This window comes from Lepisma saccharinum, chromosome 23, assembly GCF_977018435.1.
Source record: "Lepisma saccharinum chromosome 23, izLepSacc3.1, whole genome shotgun sequence".
Lineage (NCBI taxonomy): Eukaryota > Metazoa > Arthropoda > Insecta > Zygentoma > Lepismatidae > Lepisma > Lepisma saccharinum.
Genome location: NC_139251.1, coordinates 20,641,211 through 20,663,203, shown reverse-complemented (window position 1 = coordinate 20,663,203; position 21,993 = coordinate 20,641,211). Strand labels below are relative to the sequence as shown.

General features: G+C 39.6%; 1 protein-coding gene across 1 annotated transcript in view; it reads right to left on the bottom strand.

The window, feature by feature from the left end:
- Positions 1-21,993, bottom strand: part of LOC145977740 (GTPase-activating Rap/Ran-GAP domain-like protein 3) — a 742,197-nt gene that overhangs the window by 622,014 nt on the left and 98,190 nt on the right. Inside the window, exon 2 of the mRNA XM_083109991.1 lies at positions 3,129-3,984. Within this exon, the coding sequence (XP_082966117.1) occupies positions 3,129-3,403 (275 nt within the window). The 5' untranslated portion in view covers positions 3,404-3,984. The remainder of the gene's footprint in view (positions 1-3,128; positions 3,985-21,993) is intronic.

Below are 21,993 nucleotides of genomic sequence, written 5' to 3'. Positions count from 1 at the left end.
TTACATTATTGAGCTTTTACATGTCGAGGATTATGACAGCGCACCGACAACTACGTTAGTCATTCTGCCTTTATTATGAGCTAGCTATTCTTGTAGCGCTAGGAACTTCCATTTCTTTTAGACGAGATATGGCTGCTCTTTGGTTTATCTCTGCCATCATCCCTCTGTTATGTCCTTCCTGCGACAAAAGAAGCTCTCTCCCTCTCGTCTCCTCGTCTTATCCCGAATCAGAAGAGGAACAAGATGATGATGGTTTTTTCTATCACCGATTTTTCCTCAACCTCGAACGGACTGTAAAGAAAATCTTGAAGGACTTGGCGATATCAAACCAGAGAGATGTGTCATCAACAGTCTAGTTATGTAGACGTCATCATCATATTCGCCGCAGGCCTGTGTAGACTTCACGAAACGTGAATGTAGGGGGGAATTTTGAGCTGAGATTGACAGCAACAAATCTACAGGGTGATTCATGTAAAACTAACATATTTCTTTGTAGTTTTATTTAAACAAGAATACCTCGTAATCCTTCGTGTTAGTTTTATATGGCGCAGGACATCTGGGAGATTCATACATCCACGAGAGTGTGCAGCTGTGCAGAATTTGGTAGCTTTCGTCGTTAATTCTGCCTGAGCCATGTAAGGATGCAGCACCTGCTACACACTTCCATGGTATTTGTTGACCAACTGAATGACATGGAGTCGCGTTAAAGCTATTTTCAACAGGATGGCGCCTCATGCCATGCTACATCAATTAGCCCTTGATACTGATCAAAAGTTTCTTTGAGGACCGAGCCTGATTTAACACCCCTTGACTACTTTCTGTGGAGATACCTCAAGGATGAACTGAACGCTACTTGCCTTCGGACATTGGATAACTTGAAGAACATTACAAACGAAATCACCGGTAATGACAACAGCATACTCCAAAGAAAGGCCAGGAATATGAAACGGCGTGTCCACAGGCGGGAAAGGGGGGGGGGTCGGCATGTAATGTACATGTTATTAAACTTCAATATCTATGTTACATTTCAGATGTGATAACTTCTTCCCAGCTTTATTCTTATTCACATACTTTGATAATGAAATGTATCAGTTTTATATGAATCACCATGTATCTTTTACTAGTAATCGCAACGATGGAAGAATGGATGAAAATGATGTGAAGACTGAAAATCAAGAACCTTGATTTCACAATGTGCTATTCTAACCTCTAAGGAACAGAAGCCAGAGTGGAAGTAATGAGCCCTTCCTTCTAACGATTGTTTTGTGGATACTGTTTGCCAGGGGAGAATTCCACACTGAACCTACAGTTTGGTATGAAATCTTGAATCTTTGTAATAATGATATACCAGGATGTACACGTTTCAACGAAAAATCTTGACTGAATGGCTCTTATAGTGTTCTCTGTCGCAAGTAACGTATCGACAACATAGCTATGGTTACTGGTGTATACAGGTATACGTAGTAATAAGATATATCCACATTTACAACTTTCCACTCTCATAAATGACAATCTGAGGTCATTTTAAGGGGGATTTGCATTTACCACTCTGCTTTTCCCGAATTTTTCGCTGCCTTTATTTGAAAATTTTGATTTTCTCAAAACTTCGGAGGGCTTGTAGCCCCATCAGCGCCCTCTGCGTACGCCAGTGGCTATGGTCCATAGAACTCCTCTCCGTAATTTATACCTGCAACTCGGAATACTGTGAAGAATAACGGGACTAATATTATTATTTTTAGAATATTCACTTTTCAAAGCAATCACCGAAGTCCTTAGACAGTCTGTGTAGCATATCTGAAACAGCTTTGGTCAGCTCAATGATTGAAAATAGTGCTTTTGTCACATGCCCTTTTATTGGTCCATTAATAACAGTACTGTGCACCAACTCTAGACTGTTTACGAACCACGTGATAATAAACAATTTCAATTTTGCTAAACAAAATCTGATTGCATTAGCTTCAAATCCGTGCTGGGTGTAAGAAGCACGTCCTAAACAAATGACTGACTCTCGGCAACTAAATAGTTCCCGAACAGTGGCGCTCATGTCAGAGCATCATTCAAGGTCACGCCTCTCTTTAAAAACAACTGATGGAAGGTGGAGCGCGTGCATTTAAACATAATTAAATCTGCCCTGTTTCCTTTTATACGCATTCATACATATGATGGAGGTGGGTAAAGTCTTCGAAACGTTGGAATAAAAGTAACACAGTGGTTTGTAATGCCCTGAACATTACATTTCAGTCGTATGCTACTTCGGCATTTTGAGTGCTTTTATTTTGTCACAGACAACCAGTACCTTGTTTGTTTGTTGGATTTGATGCTTTAAGTCCACTTTATGCACAGTAAAGACAACCAGTACCAGAAGGACAAATACATAGACTAAATTGTAGATGTTAATGGTAATGTGATTTTAAACAACTAATTAACAGTCTGGCAATATCCAGAGCAACCAACAGGAGTATGAAGAAGTGGACTTTGAATCGTGTTATTTTAAGTTTGAAAATACGTTGTGAGTGAGCGAGGAATACAATCTTTTTTATTAAGCTTAAATCGTGTATCGTTTACCACCACGAGAGAATTTTAGAGTGATATTAGATATGTAAAAGATAAAGTTACCAGTGTATTTGCACCATGCAATGAGGCATATATAGGGGGATGTGGGGGTAGGACCCCACACATTCTATCGATCTCGGCCATGTTGGAGGTGATGTGATCAGCATCACACTCTGACCGCCTTTACCAGGGTTGCCTCCAGGAATCCATTTAGTTCAGGCTGGGTGAGCTACAGAGGGATTTATTCGGGTACAAGGCCGGAAAAATTCCGAACTTTGATCACCCACACTGGGAATCAAACCCGGGTCTCCAGCGTCTAGAGCACCACGGCTCTCGTGACATCAGAAGCGAAGGGTTAATTCGTAGCAGAGAAGGTAGAAGTGCGTAACTGGTCTAACGCCCAGTCAAACGTAGTACGTTACCTATTACCTCCAACTCAACCTGCTCGTCGGAAAAGATGGAAAGGGAGGATCCTCAATTCATCATCATACTTTTAAGTGCATAAATGGGAATCGTGCATTGTGAGAGACTTGGCTCCAACATGCTGGACCCTTACTGGATACACGAACACTTACCCGTTAGGAAAGCTCAGCGGTACAGAGTGGACGACCCTCAGAGGCTCCTTCATCATGCAGCTAAGGTTGAACCCAGGCACGAGCTCCTTCTTGCGCGACCTCCGCCTGACATGCGCGGTGAACACCCTCCTCAGCTTCCCCTCCCTCGGCAACTCCTCCTGGTCCTTGTCCTTGCCGAGGTCGGTCAGGTCAAGGGACGATCCCGACTTTCCGAACTTTGACTGTAGCATTGCCGATCCTCTACAAGTCAGCACCAACCACAACTTGACCCCCATTCGATGACCCCCATTGCCCCGGCAACCGCAAGAAGCCACTTTTGGTCACTGGTATCCTAAGATCTCCTACTGTCTCTCCTAAGCACTACAATCTTCTATACACTGCTTGATTGTGACCACAAACTAGATTTATCAAAGGTTTTTGATCGCGTACACCATTGTAACACTCAGCCTAGCACATTGAATCTTCGGTTGCCCTTAACACTACTGTTACTGAACTCACTGACAAACACAAGTTAGTAACAAACACAAATTGGAATATCTTCTTTCTTTGGAAAAGCACTTCACCAGAATATCTCTACAAATTTGGAAGATCAAGCTCGAGAAGGAAGATCTCTTTTCTTGCCAATCTGTTTACAGTAATTGCGGCACTCTTCCTCAGTTGCACCTGCTACATCTTGACCTTTCCTCAGAGTATTCGATCCAGTACTTGAGAATCCACTTAGAGGACAGAAGAGGAAAATTGTGTTTCCCGTCTTTCGCCAAGGACAAGTGCTTCTAACTTGATGGAAAGTCACTCTCTGCTGAAAATGTATCTGGATTCGCTAAAACACATTTCCTAGGGTCAGTCAGGGCTGTTCCTGGAACAATTAGAAGTTTTTTTATTGAAATACATATACAAGCACTACAATGGTTAATGATACAATTACACATATGTAGAATTATTAAAACACTGGCAGATAGTGTAAAACGTTTTTCAAAATCATACCTGGAAACACTTCACCTTATTAGAAACTTCATGTCTGTCAACACCATTCTATCCTTACAAATTGAAAAACTGGCGCTCATTGTTTTTGAGAGAAAGAGCCGATGACTTGCCGGAATAATAAGGGAATTTAAGATAAAAAATTGGGAAGAGTGGCATTTCCTTCCTACTTTCTTGGTGCCTGTCCTAAGAACTCAGTTATTTATTAGTCGTAAGTTATACTCTAAGAGTTGCATTTCTATTTTTTGTTATTTAGCGTCGCCTTTCTCCCCTTTAGGCTAACGGCAACGATGAAGATGGTGATGACCAGGCAAGGGATTTATATGTAAATACATATTTATGTATGAAGCTGAAATCAGTTATATTTTGTATTATCTTTGCGCATCATGGCATGTACGCTCGAAAAATGCAGTCTCTATTTTCAATATTTTTACATATATTAGGTTTTGGTTCATATTTTACATATTTAAATTATTTATTTCCATATCTCAGAACATTTCTCAACATATACTCCATACTCACGCAATAACTACATGTCGCCGTGTGACTGAAAGAGTTGAGTAGATTTCTTGCAAATAACTGACAAATTTGAAATACACTCCCATTATTTCTTGCGATATTGAACGTAACAGTCAATCAATATAAATCCAATTTAATAGACAACAAAAAAAAATCACGTTCGAACACTTGCAACAAAACTTTGTTGTTCATTGTTTTGGGAACAGACAATGAAAACACATTTTGTGTTTTACAATTAATGTCAATGTAAGCCTACTGTCAATGTAAGCCTTATGTAGCTTGTGTAGTGTCTTATGTTACTAAAAAGGTAAATTTTTACAATTTTAAGTCCATATTTAACTCCATATTTTGATGAAAATATCTAAATATGTATTTATATATATTTAGCACATTTTCACTACCTATAAATCCGTTCCCTGATGATGATATGTGAAATTGATTGATAACTCGTTCGACCACCGAGCCGATTCTTAAAGGTTACAACCTAGAAAACTAGTCTTGAAATTATCCAAATAATACGGTCTCTTTTTAGGTTAGGTATGAGAGCATTTGATTAAATTAGGAAAGATCAAGTGCAAAAGCACAGGTAGAGGTTCCAGTTGTGAGCACTACCTTTATTCCAGACGTTCAAATTTAGTGTTTCTTATTACAACCCACCCTCTGAACTTCAAATGCTTACTAAACGTAAAACCTCACACATTCGTCTCAGATAGAAAGACATTCCACGTCAAATCACCCAGGCCATGCAACCCACTGATTCAGATTTTAATGAAACTTGATGTATTTGATAATACTATCAAGGTATGAACACATGCAGTTTTTTTCTTCTCTAGACCTCATAGTTACTGAGAAACAGGAGGTTAAAGTTTCAGAATTTTAGACGGATCAGTCATTGCTGAGGCCATGGTGGTGGTCTGCAGTGCTTAACAGAAAAAGTTATTTCTCAGAGTCAAATCGACATATCACTTTGACAGTTTTTTTCTAAATTTCATAGTTGTCACTAAGATTCCATTGCACTGAGAGTCAGAAAAAATATTGTATTGTAAATAATGTTGATTTTTTTGTGTCAATGTCTGACGTTACCAAAATTGAATTATCATTAAAAGGCAGTGTAGTTATCATGCCATTTTTAAAATTGAAGCTTAAAGTATGTTCTAAAAGCTATAAAATAAAATTAGTGGCTTTCTTACTACTTCTATTAATAAATCTTCATTACAACAAATTTTATGTACAATCATACTGCTTACTACATGCCAAATCATCACAAAAAAAATGAACTTTTCAAACCGACCATTTCAGATTTTCATGAAACTTGATAGGATGGAAGAAGACATGAAGTAACTTACATATGTAAAATTTTAGCCCTCAGTGATACACGGTATTCACACAGCAGGGTTTCCAACCTTATAACAAATATAAAATGTATGTGCTTACAAGTTCAAATAAAACAATTCATAACTTTGCTTCCAATTATGCTACAACTTTCATCTTGGGCTTGTTTTGAAGCTAAGGGAGCATAGTTTTCATAACAAAATATATTTATATGAAAATATTGAAATTTTCACTTCAAGGTCACATGATGAGACTTTTGACCTTTCATATATAAACATATATATGTTCGATTTTGTTGGGAATAAAGTATGTTACACAGTTAAATGCAGTATCTGTTTGGTGTACGTTTAATTTGGGGATGACTTTGCAAACAGGAATAAAAAATAATTTATTATAATAGAATTGCAGAACTTTGAAATTTTAACCTCCTGTTTCTCAGTAACTATAAGGTGTAGAGAAGAAAAATTTTGCGTGTGTTTAAACCTTGGTAGTATTAACAAATACACTAAGTTTCATGAAAATCTGAATCGGTGGATTGCATTTTGAAATTATTCTGGATGATATGATGTGGAATCAGTCACACAATGTATTCATAAATTAGTTTCTTGTGGCACAGTCATCGGAACCTATATCTTGTAATACACTCTTCCATGTCTTGCCTGACTCTACGGTGAGGAGTGGATTCTACTGGTAAAGTTTCACTGCCAAGTTCCACCGCCGTATAGTTAGGCAACACACGTAACGCCATGCGGGGTATTTCAGGATCTAGGTGTCCCATTTCTATTGCCAGTGACTGTACGTATGTATATTGTAATCAAAGGGTACCGCGCTCGATACCCGGTGTGATTCGGATCCCACTTTAAACTGTAGATCCAGTCCCAATTAGCCTTTCTGTGCATGAAGTGGACTTAAACGTTTGTACCTGCTACCCGAAGAAACAGTCATGTCTTTAACGAACAGTTCTAAGTCAGCCTGTATCGGCTTATCGAAGCTGATAAAAGATTTGTACTTGAATTCATTTTCTTAAAAGATGGGCTCTACTCAACATTACAACTCCTGCACATCATCAACACTACTTCAGACAGTAATGTCCAAGATAGTTGTTACATGAAGATATCTCGTGGAATCTTGTTTTACGAAAGCTAAAGAAAAAAAAGGGGGGATGGACAGTAACGATTAATTTTCTCGTTACGACAAACAAAGACGCTATTTGCAATTGTCAACTTTTGAGGAGCGGACCCTCCGAGACGACTTAGAGACTGAATAATTCAGAGCTCAGCTCGCATTATTCACTCCCCTGTCAGACAAGCGACCGTATCGAATCGAGCGAGAGTCGAAAGAGAAGAGAGAGAAAAAATAAATCGACCTTCTTTTGTCAACACAGCAAAGCAAGAACTTCCAGAAAGTCATCGTAGCTGGCGAAGGAAGATCCGGGGATTCAAATCCCATTCTTCTTGGCGAAATGAAAAAAAAGGAGGGCATTCCAATAAACACCTCTTCCAAGGATTTCCGGGGAGAATCGGATTATTATCATAGGTGACATAATGGGTGGCGACAATAAACAGCTTCGTACTTTCTTCTTTCAAAGGAACTTTCCGGAGAATCTCTCTTCGCGATTGTGTAAGACATCTTGAACCTTGGATGCGGGAAGTTTTTTTATTGATCTTTGCACACTCCTGACGCATCAACTTTACTTGATCGACCTTTTCGTCATGCCGAAAAGGAACACTTGAGGCTTTTCTTTTGACGTGCTTCTGTTTTTGCCGGGGAGACATTTTCGTGTGGGTTATTGGAGCTGCGCAGAGCATTTAATTTTAAACGTGCGGTGGGATCCATGAGTATTACCGTGCAAATTGTCCATCACCATGTTCGTGCACTTTATTTGACCCAATAAGAGCTTCAAGAATTAAAAGAAACCTCAAAACAAGCTGTTGACAACTTCTGCACCAGCGTACATACAAATCTATCGCTTAAGAACACACAGGATGTGAGAGAAAAATTAATGAAAATAGTCATGGGCAATTTGCACGGTAATACTCATGGAACCCACTGTACATGTTAAACAAAGCATTGGTGCGGACTCAAATGTTTCAAATATGTATGTATGTTAAAAACCATGTTATATGTAATCAGATATATATTTTAAAACGGGAGGAAGAAGGGAACGAATAAAGGGCAGGAAAGAAATAAGGGAAAGAAAGTAGGATAAAGAGGGAAAAGGAAGCGGGACAGGGTGGTGCGATGAAGATAATGAGAGAATGGAAGGAAAAGAGCGAGAGATACAGAAAGAGAGAAATGAGAGAGAAAAAAGAAATGGAGAAGATAAAGAAAGATAAAACGAAAAGAGGAAGAGAAAGAAAGAGGAATTGGGAAGACAGAGAGAAAAAGAATATAGAGAAAGAAAGAAAGACACATTGAGAAGAGCGAGAAAGAGGAATGGAGAAGAGAGAAATGAGGAGTGAAGGAAAGAAAGAGGAATTGAAATGAGATAGAAACGAAGAAAATGGAGAAGAGAATGAGAAATAAAGAGAAACAGAAATGGAGATGAGAGAGATAAAATTGAGTTTATTTTTAAAGACTGTACGTATAGTAATAAACTACGATCCGAACTTCTATGTGTTTTACCGAGCATCGAACACGGACACCTTGTGAATTTGGGGATTCATAATGACATGATTAAATTGATGGACATTCACAAACATCCATGCCCAAGCCGGGATTCAAACCCGGGAACCCTTGCGTCGTAGCGCGATGTGCTAACCACTGCGCCACGAGAACCGGCGAAATAGGAACATGAAGTTACGACAATTAGGCTAATTGTTCAGATAGGTAATTGAAGCTCACCCCCAAATAAATTAGTCTGCGCACGCCTATGAGCACATCGCTGTTACACAACAAACCAAGCTACAACTTGCTTAATTTGTGCTTCGAAGTATGAAGATATGGAACTCTGCTCCAAGAAGAAGAAACGCATTTGTTGCATTCGAGGAAAGCATTCAACGCACATTCTCCTGGAAATAGATTTGATGCATTTCCTCGCTTGATTAAACAGCACGAAAGCCTCCGAATCGAAGTCGACCGACGAACGCCTCCAAGTAGTAGCAATTGGGTCAAAAATTTGTCAAAGAAAAACTAAAACTGAAGATCGAGAGACTAATACGAGGAAAACCGCTTTCCAAGAAGCGAGACAAAACGCTAGTTTATATAAGCGACGCAAATAGCTCACATTTGCAGCCTAAAGAAGACCATAAGAAGGGAGAAGGAAATGACAAATGCGTGAAAAACGAATTAGCCGAAATGAAATTTCCAAGGACGCCATCTTCCGGCACAAATGGAGGAAAGAGAAAAGAAATAAAAAGGAGTCTCATTATCGTCGAGAAATCATGCCCAATTGTTGCAGATGCTGGAAAATATCTCATTCTCACTTCCACCAGCTAATTAGTCTCAATGAAGCGTAAAAGTTTCCTGTTATTTCTGGCTCTCATCTTCGCCACCTCATTACCAAAGGGAATTTGTCGCAGTGCATTAAAATTAGCATACTGCGTGTGGCTGCTTCTCTCTTGGCCTTGAAGGCTCGGTTATGTGGATTTTCCGTCCTTGCAATCCGAGTGTTAGCGCCTTGACAAGCTGGAAAATAACACGGTAGTCTCAATGGGTAAAAGTATAGAGTCTCTTCAATTAATGTGAAGCAGGCAAAGAAATATGAACACCACCATATCAAAAAGTCGAAAGATAGCAATAGACACTTACAAATCTTCCGAAAGAAATAAACAGACAAAATAAAGACAGAACGAAACACACAGGTACACACACGCAGAGAGAGAAAGAGAGAGAGAGAGAAATATAGAAATACAGAAAGAGAGAGACTGATAAAGCGATTGAGGCAAAGACAGATAAACAGGAAAAGGGATAAACAAACACAATCAATAAAACACAGTTAAAGAGAGACCATATACATAAGACAAGGAGAGAAAAAAGGGAATAGAGTGAAATAGAGAGAGACATATACAAAGAAGTAAATGAGAGACTGATAGAGCGAGTGAGGCAAAGACAGAAAAACAGGAAAATGGAAAACAAAAACATACAATAACACACTAAGACAAAGAGAGGAAGGGATAAAGAAACGCAAATAATTAAACAGAGATAAAAGAGAACGAGAGAGACAGAGAGAGAGGGAGAGACAAAGAGAGAGAGAGAGAGGGGAACCAATATACGTATAGCAAAAATAAAGTGAGGGTGGAAGAGAAGCGTACATTCAGAGAGCAGAAAGGCCTCTGATATACACAAATAACAAACAGAACGAATAACTGCATTCACCAAGTTAGTAACAATATCCCATTGTTTTCTGATCATCATGGCAACACGTTATGTTCCCTGATCATCAAGAATAGCCAGCATTCCAACGTTCATCATATTCTAGCACAAAAACCCTGACTAACAAAAACGATTGAGGACACCATAACGTAACAGACGAACTGAATCGTTTCCAATTCCAGCAGCAAACTGTGCGTGAGCGAACGAACTTTCACGACAATGGGGATACGTAATTCTAAAACGATGGCGCACTGAAACGTAGGTGAGAAAGGGATTAAAGGCAGAGTAAGAAGTGACAGTGCATGTGGGACAGAGAAACGGACGTTTAGAAATGAAAAGGGATACAGAGACTGGAAATAAAAAAAAAAGTACAAAACATAACCGGAGAACAGAGGATTATTGTATGGCGCCAGGACTGTCATTATGCGGTTCAGAAAAAATAATAAGGGAAAGAAAAACATACACGGTGGCATTTTTAAAATTTCTTCACTTTAATGGTGATGATGAGAACGAATGTTGGAATGATACTGAAGATCACGCAAATCGCTGACTCCTTGAGACGGCTGATATCGATCGAAAGAAAGGCGAGGAAGAGAAAACAAAAGACAGAAGGGAATGCATAAACGGGAAGAATGATAGAGAATGGGTGTTACATGCACACATATAGAGAAGCAGATATATATGCACAGAAAATTAAACATGAATTAAGAGAGAATGAGAGTTAAACACACAGAGATGGCGAAACAGATATACGCACAGAAAATGGGACACGGGAAGAGAGAGAAAGAAAGAAAGAAAGGACAAACAATTATATGCACAGAGAAAGAAATACGAAGAGAGAGAGAGAGAGAGAGAGAGAGAGAGAGAGAGATAGATAGATAGATAGAGAGATAAGAGTGAGTGAGAGTTAAATACATACACACAGAGATAATAAGCAGAGAAGGAAATATATAGGATAGGAGAGAGAGAGAGAGAAACAGATACATGGACAGAGAATGAAACATGGGAGAGAGAGAGAAATACCAATATATGCACAGACAATAAAACATGGGGAGAGAAAGAGAAACAGATACATGTACAGAGAATAAAACATGGAGAGAGAGAGAGAGAGAGAGAGAGAGAGATAAACAGATACATGCACTGAGAATGAAACATGGGGAGAGATAGAGAGAAACAGATACATGCACAGAGAATGAAACATGGGGAGAGAGAGAAAGAGAAACAAATAATATGCAAAGATAAATAAACATGGAGGAAGAGAGGTGATACAGAGAGAACAAGAAAATAGATAGCAGGGGTAACAGAAATAACGAAACATAGTAGTAGAAAGCGATAGAGATAGATGTAGAGAGAGATAATAGAAGAGGGTGAGGAAGAATGGTGATGTAGAAATAGAGACAGACAAAACAAAAATTGGGCTTACACCTACATAGAGAAAACGAGTGTGTGTGTGTGTGTGGGCAGGAGAGACAAAACTGAGAGAGAGAGAGAGAGAGAGAGAGAGAGAGAGAGAGAGAGAGAGAGAGAGAGAGAGAGAGACACTTGCATACCTGGTTATCAGTATGATCCCGAGCAGATTGGAAACAAACAGTTCATTCCATTTACGCCAAGGGAGTGGGGCAACAATGTGTCAGGCGTGTGTGGATTCTGTATTGTTGCCGACCAAACCGCAATCCGACGAATCCTTCAAGTACAGCAACGTGGCCGCTGTGCACTCACCACACGGTCATAACCGACTGTCAATCAATCCTTTATTTAAGCCAACAACTGGACTCTATGTGAAATGAGCAGCTGCTGGTCGAGCTATTATCCTTGCTCCGTTATTCTAACCGGTTTTTCAACATAGAAGCCTGCTTTCTTTCAAGGCGGTCTACAGATACAATATTTTTCACTATCTGAAATGTATTTCTCAAACCAGGTGAAAGGATCCTGCGACAACTAACCACACATATGCAACTCACCTCTCACCTAGTTTAATGTTTGTGCAAATACGTTTAGACATTTTAGATAATTCATTCCTTTTGTAAATATATTCCATATTTTTGTCAATTCATATTTGTAAAGGTAAAAGCTGCCTATTAAAGTGTAATAAAAGTAAATAAATTTCATTAGTTGTCGTATTTATTATGTTCCAATGAAAAAATTCCAAATATTTTCTAATCCGTGACATCTTTGAATGACTGAAGTAACTATTCAATCTGTGCTAATGCGCACTATTTTCAGTCACTTTCTAATACGACCTATGTGTAACTACTTTGCAATACTTATAAATGTATGCAGTCATTTGCATTAGTCCACTTGCGAGGTATTGTCAAAGAGCTCTCGGAATGGTGCTACTATGCTTGTATAGTCACGGACTCTGCCGGGTTGTAACGATTCCATTGAAAGCCAATGTATTCATTACAACCCGGTAGTGTCTGTGACTGTAGAAGAGGAGATGTGGCAACGTCGCGTCATGTTGTGGCAATCTGGCAAATTTGGTGAGTGGTGTGTGTCAGTCGTGTGTGTGAGAGAGATGGACTGCCAATGAGGTTCTGTTCCGCGTTTATAACGGAAAGTCGCAATTCGATTAAAGATGCAATACCAAGCTCCTGGTGTAGAAATACACCCGACTGCTTCTGCAGCCACCTTACTCGCCATACTTCGCTCCTGCAGACGTTTGGCCGTTCCTTCAAGATAGCTGAACTTTTCCCAAGAATCCATGACATGAAAGCGAACATGTCAGCCCATATGAGAACTAACACTACGATTCCAGCAAATCATTGGGCCGTTAGAGAAGTGTGTGGGCTAGATTTCCTACAGTAATATTTCATTTGATGCGTTTTGCCTTATCAGATATTTTGATAAACAACGTAATATATTTATATAACCGATCCAATCGTGAATACATTATGAGCTGAAACTACACTACATTTCAGGAAGTGTACATCTTCCAAAAAAATTATGATAATGGATTAAAGAAGGGGGCGAGTATGGAACTTACAAAGAATCCGCTAGATGGGGTGGTGGCGAACTGAAAACAAATCGCACTTGAAAGATGTGATGGAATACCTTCACTTAGCATCCAGCAACCAGAAGAAACGTTGCAGTTAGACAGGCGATATCTAAGCCACGAACTAATTTAACTTCTCCCGCAAAAGCACCTGGAGTTGAGAGTTTAATGGAAGTTCTTGTCCACTGAAAGCTCCTTTAAGATTATTTGTTAAAATGAGGATAGACTGATTCCATACTTTAGCCAGACAGGCCTGAAGTAGCAATTTATCATTTCAGCTAACTCAGGAGCATGTCGTGTTATAACAATAACTTCTACAATTTCATCTCTCGTTAAGAGCATCCTTTAATTATCCACTGTCAGATCTAATGGCCATGGCTTGAGTCTAGCTCAAACATTGGGCGTTTCACTGTGCTTTCCCTCATTCCATCTTTGTAGTTAAGCCATACGATATTTCTTTATGAAGAATATAAATGCAGAGAATAGCTTGATGACTTATACCAGCGAAGGAGGTCTAACGAATTTTCTATTAAATCTATTAAATAAATTAAAATGCAGGAAAGCCCATTAATACATAGAATCTTGTAGTAACGACATTAAATAACGAAAACTAGAGGGCAATGTAAAGCAGAAGAAAATAAAAGTACAAATACGTGAATAGAGTGATTCTACACGGAATTGGTTTTCATGACATTAAACGAAAATTTTAATAGCGTTATAGCATCATCGGTTAAATCTTCATCGTTGCGATTAGCTAAAAGAAAAGGAAAGGCGACGTTAAATAACCACATACCAAAACGAGAACAACTATGAGATGGCCAAATGTTCCTTTTTAATACTGTAACATGTGTTTTATTCTTCAAGAACTGTGGTTTCAGAACGGGTCCGAATACTTCTGACATGTTGCAATGCATGAAATATTAAGACACAGAGAGAGAGAGAGAGAGAGAGAGAGAGAGAGGCACATGAGAAGGAAAAGAGATGAATCTTTCAACGACATCTTCACTCTATATATCTCTTGAAAATATCTATACAGGGTGATTCAAAAATCTCTTAATATGCCCTATAAAATGTAATGGAGTTAGGCTGGGTACAATTGGTCATGATAGAAACAGGTTGGGCCTATGGGGAACCATGTAGGTGATAATGTGATATAATCAGGCTATAATTTCACGAGAAATGTAATGGTGTTTAAAAAAATGAGTTGAATTCAATATGGCGGACGTCCGCTGGGAACACTCCAATATAGATCTATCATGACCAATTGTACCCAGCCTAACTCCATTAGCTACATTTTACAGGGCGTGTTATGGGACTTTTGAATCACCCTGTATTTTGCTGATTTATATTATTTACTATAATACTCCGTTCCTCTCGACAGCACGTTTATAGGGGCTTCAGTATTAATAGAGTAAATCTTACGTCAAAGTTGCTCTCCGCACGCACACAAATTCAAGAGGGCCTCTTCACCTAGTATAACCACAGACTTTTCTTAAAGGAAAGGATGTATATTCGAGAACTAATTTCTCATCCAACTTGTGTCCAAGAAAGTTAGGAAACTGACAAGTTTCTCTCGTTGAGTGGTGCAACCTTATTGAGCTGTGAGTTGAGGATGCGGCACTTGTTTACGAATTTCTCACTACCTAGAATCGCGGTTGCTCCTTTCATTTCGTCTCAAGGTGAAGGAAGAGGACAAACTAATTATTAGCATCTCGGTAGTACCCGGATTTGTATGTAATTACATATTCTATTCCTTTCTAGATACATACCTTGAACAGGAAAATGTGAACAAATAATATAACTGGCATGATTTTGCATAAGTTTTATGTTACATATTTTTACATATTTGCCAGGATATTACATATTTTACATATTTGCTAATTTATAAACAACATATTTCGGTAAATTTTTCTTATCTTGATCCTTTTTCCTATATTTTCGAACTTTGAAACGTGAAGAAAATTTGTAGCTTATGTGATCACATTTTATTTACATATTCTACAATAATTTGCAATGTGAAAAGTAATAAATAAACACAGTTAAAAAAGTTTTGCATCAGGACGGAAAATGACAAAACATATATGAAGCACAAGGTTTATTGACAATGACAGTGGAAATACAAAAGAAAAGATAAAGAACAAGACATGTTGAATGAAAAGGGAACAAAAAACGTACAATTTTCTCAGAAATGTGTTTAAAACGAAAATGGCACATTTCATGATGGAGGCGAAAAAACAAAGAACTGTCACAAGAAGACTGTTCGTCGTAGCGGATCCACCAGAAACATTGTCGACCACCTGGTGTGTCCTCCCCCTGGCTGCAAGAAGATCTTGAACACGCTGTGGCATACTGAGGATGAGACGATCAAGGTGTTCTTGCGGTAAGTGATCCCATTCGTCCTGTGCCGCAAGAAGAAATTCACAAATATTGGTGGGAAGTACAGGAGGGTTTGCATTGGCATTTTTTAGCATTGCCCATGCATGTGCGATGCAATTCATGTCGGGACTTCGTGCTGGCCAGGGCATGCGACGGATATTCGTGCACCATCTGTGCGCAGTGTGAACGGGCATTGTCATCCACCAAGACAAATTCGTCACCAATTTCCTGATGAAATGGTTCCACAGTCGTCTGAAGAATGTCCCTGATATAACGAACAGCTGTTTGTGTCCCTCTAATTGGAATTAGGGGCGTTCGACGTCTGAGCATGATCCCTGCCCACACCATGATTCCTCCTCCTTGGTATGGATGAACCCCCTGGACACCAAGAAGCCGCTCATGCAGTCCACGGCCTCGCACACCCGTCCTCTTCGTGAATCTGGCCTTAGACAGAGCCTACATACATCGGTGAAGAGCACATGAGCCCAATGACCGGGTCTCCAATTTCGATGTGCAAGGGTCCAATACACACGGTCGCGCCGATGTCGTGGCAACAGGTACTGGCACCGGAGAGGTCTTCAGAACGTAAACCACTTTCTCGGAGTCTGTTACAGACAGTTTGGTTTGATACACGCACAGCAGAGGCTGCCTGGAGGGCATGAGTGCTGTTCCTTACCGTCATGGTATTCTGTCGCCGAGCTGAGAGTCGTACATAGCGGTCTTGTGCTGGTGTTGTGACCCGTGGACGACCCGTCAGTTGACGATCTGCTACTGTTCCTGTGTCTGTATACAGCATCCAGGTCCTACAGACATCGCTTTGCGCCACTCCAACAGCCCTAGCTACAGCCCTATGTGACATGCCAGTCTGCAGTAGCGTGATGATCCTGGCCCGATCAAACTGCACTATCGTATGCCTAGGCATGCCTTGCACACAGCTGCACTCGCTCGCCTTCGCTAACTGGACACAAGGAACACCTAACTAACCTTCGCCGACGACCGTGGTGCTATGCTCGAACACACGCATGCACTTGCCGACTCCGGTAGTCGTCTGTGGTGATAGGTATTGCACGTCGACCGCGTTACTTCGCACAATGAGCTCTGCTTCATCGTTTCTTGTCCGCTTCGGCATTTTGCGGACGCTATTTTCATCACTTCTCGGATGATGCAAAACTTTTTTGACTGTGTTTAGTTGACAAATTGGTTTCTTAAATATGTACACGGAGCTGTTCTTTTTTGAATTTATAAATTTGACACAAACTTTAACTTGAAAAAAATGTCCTTAAAATTATGTTGAACATGTTCAAATAAAATAAATATCTGGCAGAATTTTTTAAATTGCTTGGATACTCAATTATTATCAATATTACATATTCTTTGATACTACATATTTATCTACATATCCTTTTGTTAATACATATCTAGGTACATATTTTATCAATTATTGTTACATATTTATTAACATATCTTGTACTTTGATATTACATAAAAATTCGGGGTCTGCTAATTGTAAGCAAACTGGTGATAGCATGAATTTGAGTTTGGAAAATTTCCTTTTCCTTACTTAATACCCTCTGAAGTAGCAACCTTTATCAACTACAGCCTCGGAGTGAGCTGAGATTTGAACTCAGATGTTCTAGGTTCGAGTCCCGGCAGGGACTTCGTTCCTGTTCGCTCGTCTTCTTCATCCCACTTTAAACTGTAGGTCCAGTCCCGATTAGCCTTACTGTGCATAAAGTGGACTTAAACACCAAATCAACCAACTAACCAATCATTTAATCATTGTTCTTCCTAGTATCTGGGATTGACAGCCGCCATAAACATAAGAGTACCTTTTCATTCTTTAGCATCCCCATCATTGATTAACCTAAGAGACACATATAGGCTTAAGTCACGTAACGCTACCAAACAACGCTAATACTTTCTGCATTTAATCACAACAATGAGAACAATGATTAAATGATTGGTTAGTTGGTTGATTTGGTGTTTAAGTCCACTTTATGCACAGTAAGGCTAATCGGGACTGGACCTACAGTTTAAAGTGGGATGAAGACGACGAACGAACAGAAACAAAACCCCTGCCGGGACTCGAACCCAGAGATGATGCGATCCCCCAAAAATGGCAAATTATGTTTGACGACTGTTATAGTCATCTTTGTTACCACTCCTACTGTACACCAATTATTATTATTATTATTATTCAGTGCTAGATGCATCGCGAATATGTATGTTGGTCCAACTCAACACAGCCCACAACCTGACCATCTCCGATTTTCATGAAATTTGGGGAGTTGAAACTATGCATAGAACTTAGTAACTATGGAAATTTTGAGTCTCGTGTGTCTTGTAATTGTTAAATTATTCAAGGTCAAATTTCGCATAAATTGCCCTTTTTGAGCCCGCTTAGCTATACTAAATCTACTGTAACTCCGCCCCTATTTCACCTAGGAAGCTCAAATAAAGCTTATTGTACAGGAAATTGAACAAGCTTTCCAGTGATATATAACAAGCCTACTTTAGGATAAAAATATAATTTTATCAAGTGACCTTGACCTTTGACCTTGAATATCTCAAAACATAACATCACCAAAAATTGTGAAAATATATATATTTGGTCCCTCATACCATACTCTAAAACATATCAAAAATTCATTCTGGGACTGCAATGGGATCAGAGGATACAAAATAATATGTGTAACTATGTGACTGATAAAAGCCCCATTATATGAACTATGACGAGTCAAATGTCCCTTAACACCCCCTACAAAATATAAAGGAGTTATCCTGGGTATAAATGGTCATGAAGAAATAGGTTAGGCACAGGGAGATCCCTAGCCGTGTGTGTCAAGCGCAGGTCCGGCATATTGTTGACCGTCATATTAAATTCAACGCAAAAATTTCAAAGGAAAGGGGGTGATGTGATATATGAAATAAGCTTTATTTGAGCTTCCTAGGCAAAATAGGGGTGGAGTTACAGCAGATTTAGTATAGCTAAGCGGGCTCAAAAAGGGCAATTTATGCTAACTTTGACCTTAAATAACATTGGACAACAAATTTTAACTTTTTTCATGCTTCGGAAATGAAAAGTACATTTCCTTATGGAATTGAGGGTGCTGAATACGAAAATAATAATAAAAATGCTGAATTGGTTCGAGTTTAAGTGTAATCGAAAGAAATATGTGTTATATAGTGTTAATAGGAAATTAACACGTGTAGAAAATGGAAGTTATAAAAACATTATTTACATGGATATTACAAACGGCGCCTCTTTGCCTGTCGCTTGTATTGTGGTTCTGGAACATCTCTGGCGATTGTCCAACAATAATCAGCAAGCATAGAATTGCTCCATTGGCCCTGATATTGTTTCTCCATTGTAGATATAACTTGGTGGAAATGTTCTCCATGTTCATCGCTACCTGCTCTGCCATTTCCTGGGAAGAAGTTTATGTGGGAATGTAACATATGTATTTTTAGTGACATATGACACCCCATTGCTTGGTAGAAGATATTAGGTGCTCCACTAGTTCCTTATAATTCTGAGTTCCCAAAACAATTGTCACCACGTTTCGGAAAGAGTCCCATGCAATCTTCTCCTTATCTTCTAACAGTGCGTCAAATTCAGGATCATGATCATTGAGGAGTTCTCGAGTCTGAGGGCCAATAAATATTCCGTCGCTGATTTTAGTTTCACTAATTCGTGGAAATGTACGCAGAATATACTTGAATGCATCACTGGCTTGGTTCATACCTTTAACGAAGATCTTTATTAAACCTTGTTTAATATGTAAAGGAGGAAGTTAAACCCTGCTGGGAGCTATCAAAAGAACATGTTGAACGTTCTTTGTTCCTGGCTTCTAAGATTTACGGAGTGGTCAGTCTTTCCTTACGTAGTGGGAAGCCTTATCATGGCTATCCCACTCGCATAAAAAGCAGCAGTATTTTGTGTAGCCGAGCTGCAGGCCAAGAAGTATGGCTAGAACTTTGAAGTCACCACAGATATTCCAATTGTATTCATTATAATTTATGGCTTTCAGCAGTTTTTCCATGTTGGCATATGTCTCCTTCAAGTGCGCTGCATAACCGATTGGGATTGATGGCAACACATTTCCATCGTTCACTAACACTAACACAGCTTTCAGACTTAGTTTTGATGCATCTATGAACAGCCGCCATTCATCGGGATTATGTTCTATGTTAAGTTTACTCATAAGACCTGTCACATTTTTACAACATACTATGTCACCTTCCACTGAAAAATACTCTTCCAGGGGTTTCTGACGTGTCCGATACTTTAACATCTTCAGCAAGAGCTCCCCACTGCTGGAGTCTGGATGCCAGTAGTTCTGCACCACTTTTTGACAACCCCAGGTCCCTCACAAGGTCGTTCAATTCATGTTGAGTGATCAGATGGCGATTAGATAATGATATGTTGGCTGTGAAGTGAGGATCGATGGATGACGAGGAATCTGCAACAGGATTTGGCATTCCTGCGTCGAGTTTGGCCGCCTCTTGCTCTTCGTCGGATGAATCACTGGAGTACGATGCGAGAGGTTGTGGAACAAGTAGTTATTCCGAATGTGGCACAGGACGAATAGCTGAAGGAATATTGGGATAAGTGATAGTCAACTTTTCCTTTTTGGATAGCTCTTTAATTGGAGGAACCATGCAAAAATAGCAGTTTGATGTATGATCTGTCGGTTCTCTCCATATCATTGGAACTGCAAACGGGATGCATGGTCTTTTTCCATGTAGCCAGTCCCGCAAGTTTGTCGAACACATATTACAACAAATGTGGGGTGCCCACTTCTTGTCCATATCTCCCACTTTACAACCAAAGTACAAGTGGTAGGCTTCCTTTATGATTGGCGTGAAATTTATGTTTTGATCGACAAATGTTATTTCGCTGCAAACATAACAAAAATTGTCTGCCCTGTTAACACATTTAAGCGACATGTTCCTGGTCAGTAGAGTCATAAAATGGTAAAAAAAATACACCACAAACATACACAAAATTTCGCCACGACCATGTCCGGGAGTTCAAATTGGAACTACGCAGGAACACGTTTCCCCTGGCAAAATCTTCAATACAAACTGAAGCGTGATGTGGTTGATGATTCTCGGTCAGCGATTACGTGCTAGAGATAAGGATAGTGATAAAGCTAACCGTCAAACAATGGATATTTATTGAAATAAGGAGACAGCCGCTCTTGTCACGAACCCTTATTTTGCGCGCCGGAGCACATCCGGCGAAATTGTATTTCTTCGAAACTCGAACCAATCTTCAAAAACTAATATCGTATTCGTTATCAGCACCCTCAAATTAGTAAGGATTGGTTACTTTTATCTCCGAAGCATTTTCATTGTTGACCAGTGTAATTTAACAATTACAAGACACACGAAACTAAAAATTTTCATAGTTACTAAGTTCCATTCATAATTTCAACTTCCAAAATTTCATGAAAATCGGAGATGGTCAAGTTGGAAATTGCACATATCTGTGTTGATTTGGCATGGAGTGACTCTAAAGAAGATAACCAAATTGCAATAGCCCGTGAAGGCCAGGACCTAAATACTGACTGCCGGCCTCACATCTACCTGCCGAGGTAAGAGATCATGCAACCAGTAAAAGGGTGACGTGTGGTCAGCACGACGAACCTCCAGTCGTTGTTGTAGGTTTCCATGACCGGCTTACGCTACTCATTCCTAGCTCCCAAATTTCCTCACAATGATGGGTGGCCACCGGTTCCATACACAGGCCGAAATCTCAGGAGACACGAACCAGCAAGCGTCCTGTAGCCGGATCCCAAAGCATGGCCACGGTGCGGCACTTGGAAGAACTATGCCTTATCTTTTTTTTTTACCAGGAACTTTCTAATCCGGTGAAGGAGCAACTAAATGTTGGCCTGCCTGGCTTCACATCTAGTAACTCTAATCCCGATCAGATTTCATCTGTAGTGGCCACTGAAAACGAAGGCCCGCAAAACTCTACTACCAGCACCTGTGATAAGGAAGGTTTTCTTATGTCGATCATCTACCGCATTTCCGGTTTCGTCGATAGCGCGGTGGTTAATTTTGTAGCATCCTAGCCAAGTGGACATTGGCTCGATCCCCGGCGGATGAGTATTGCATGGCGGTTACGATCCAACTTTGACTATAGTTCCAGTCTCGATTAACCTTTCTGTGCATAATATGGACTTGAATAAATGAAGAGATCTTGCTTGAGCTGTTTCTCTCGTAGATGATTTCTTTTGCTACATTTCTCTATCTTTTTCTCCTTTTATTATCTTTGCCTCTCTTTAATTTCTTTCTGTTTCTTCCTTTCATTCTTCTATTTCTTAGTTTTTCACTTGATTT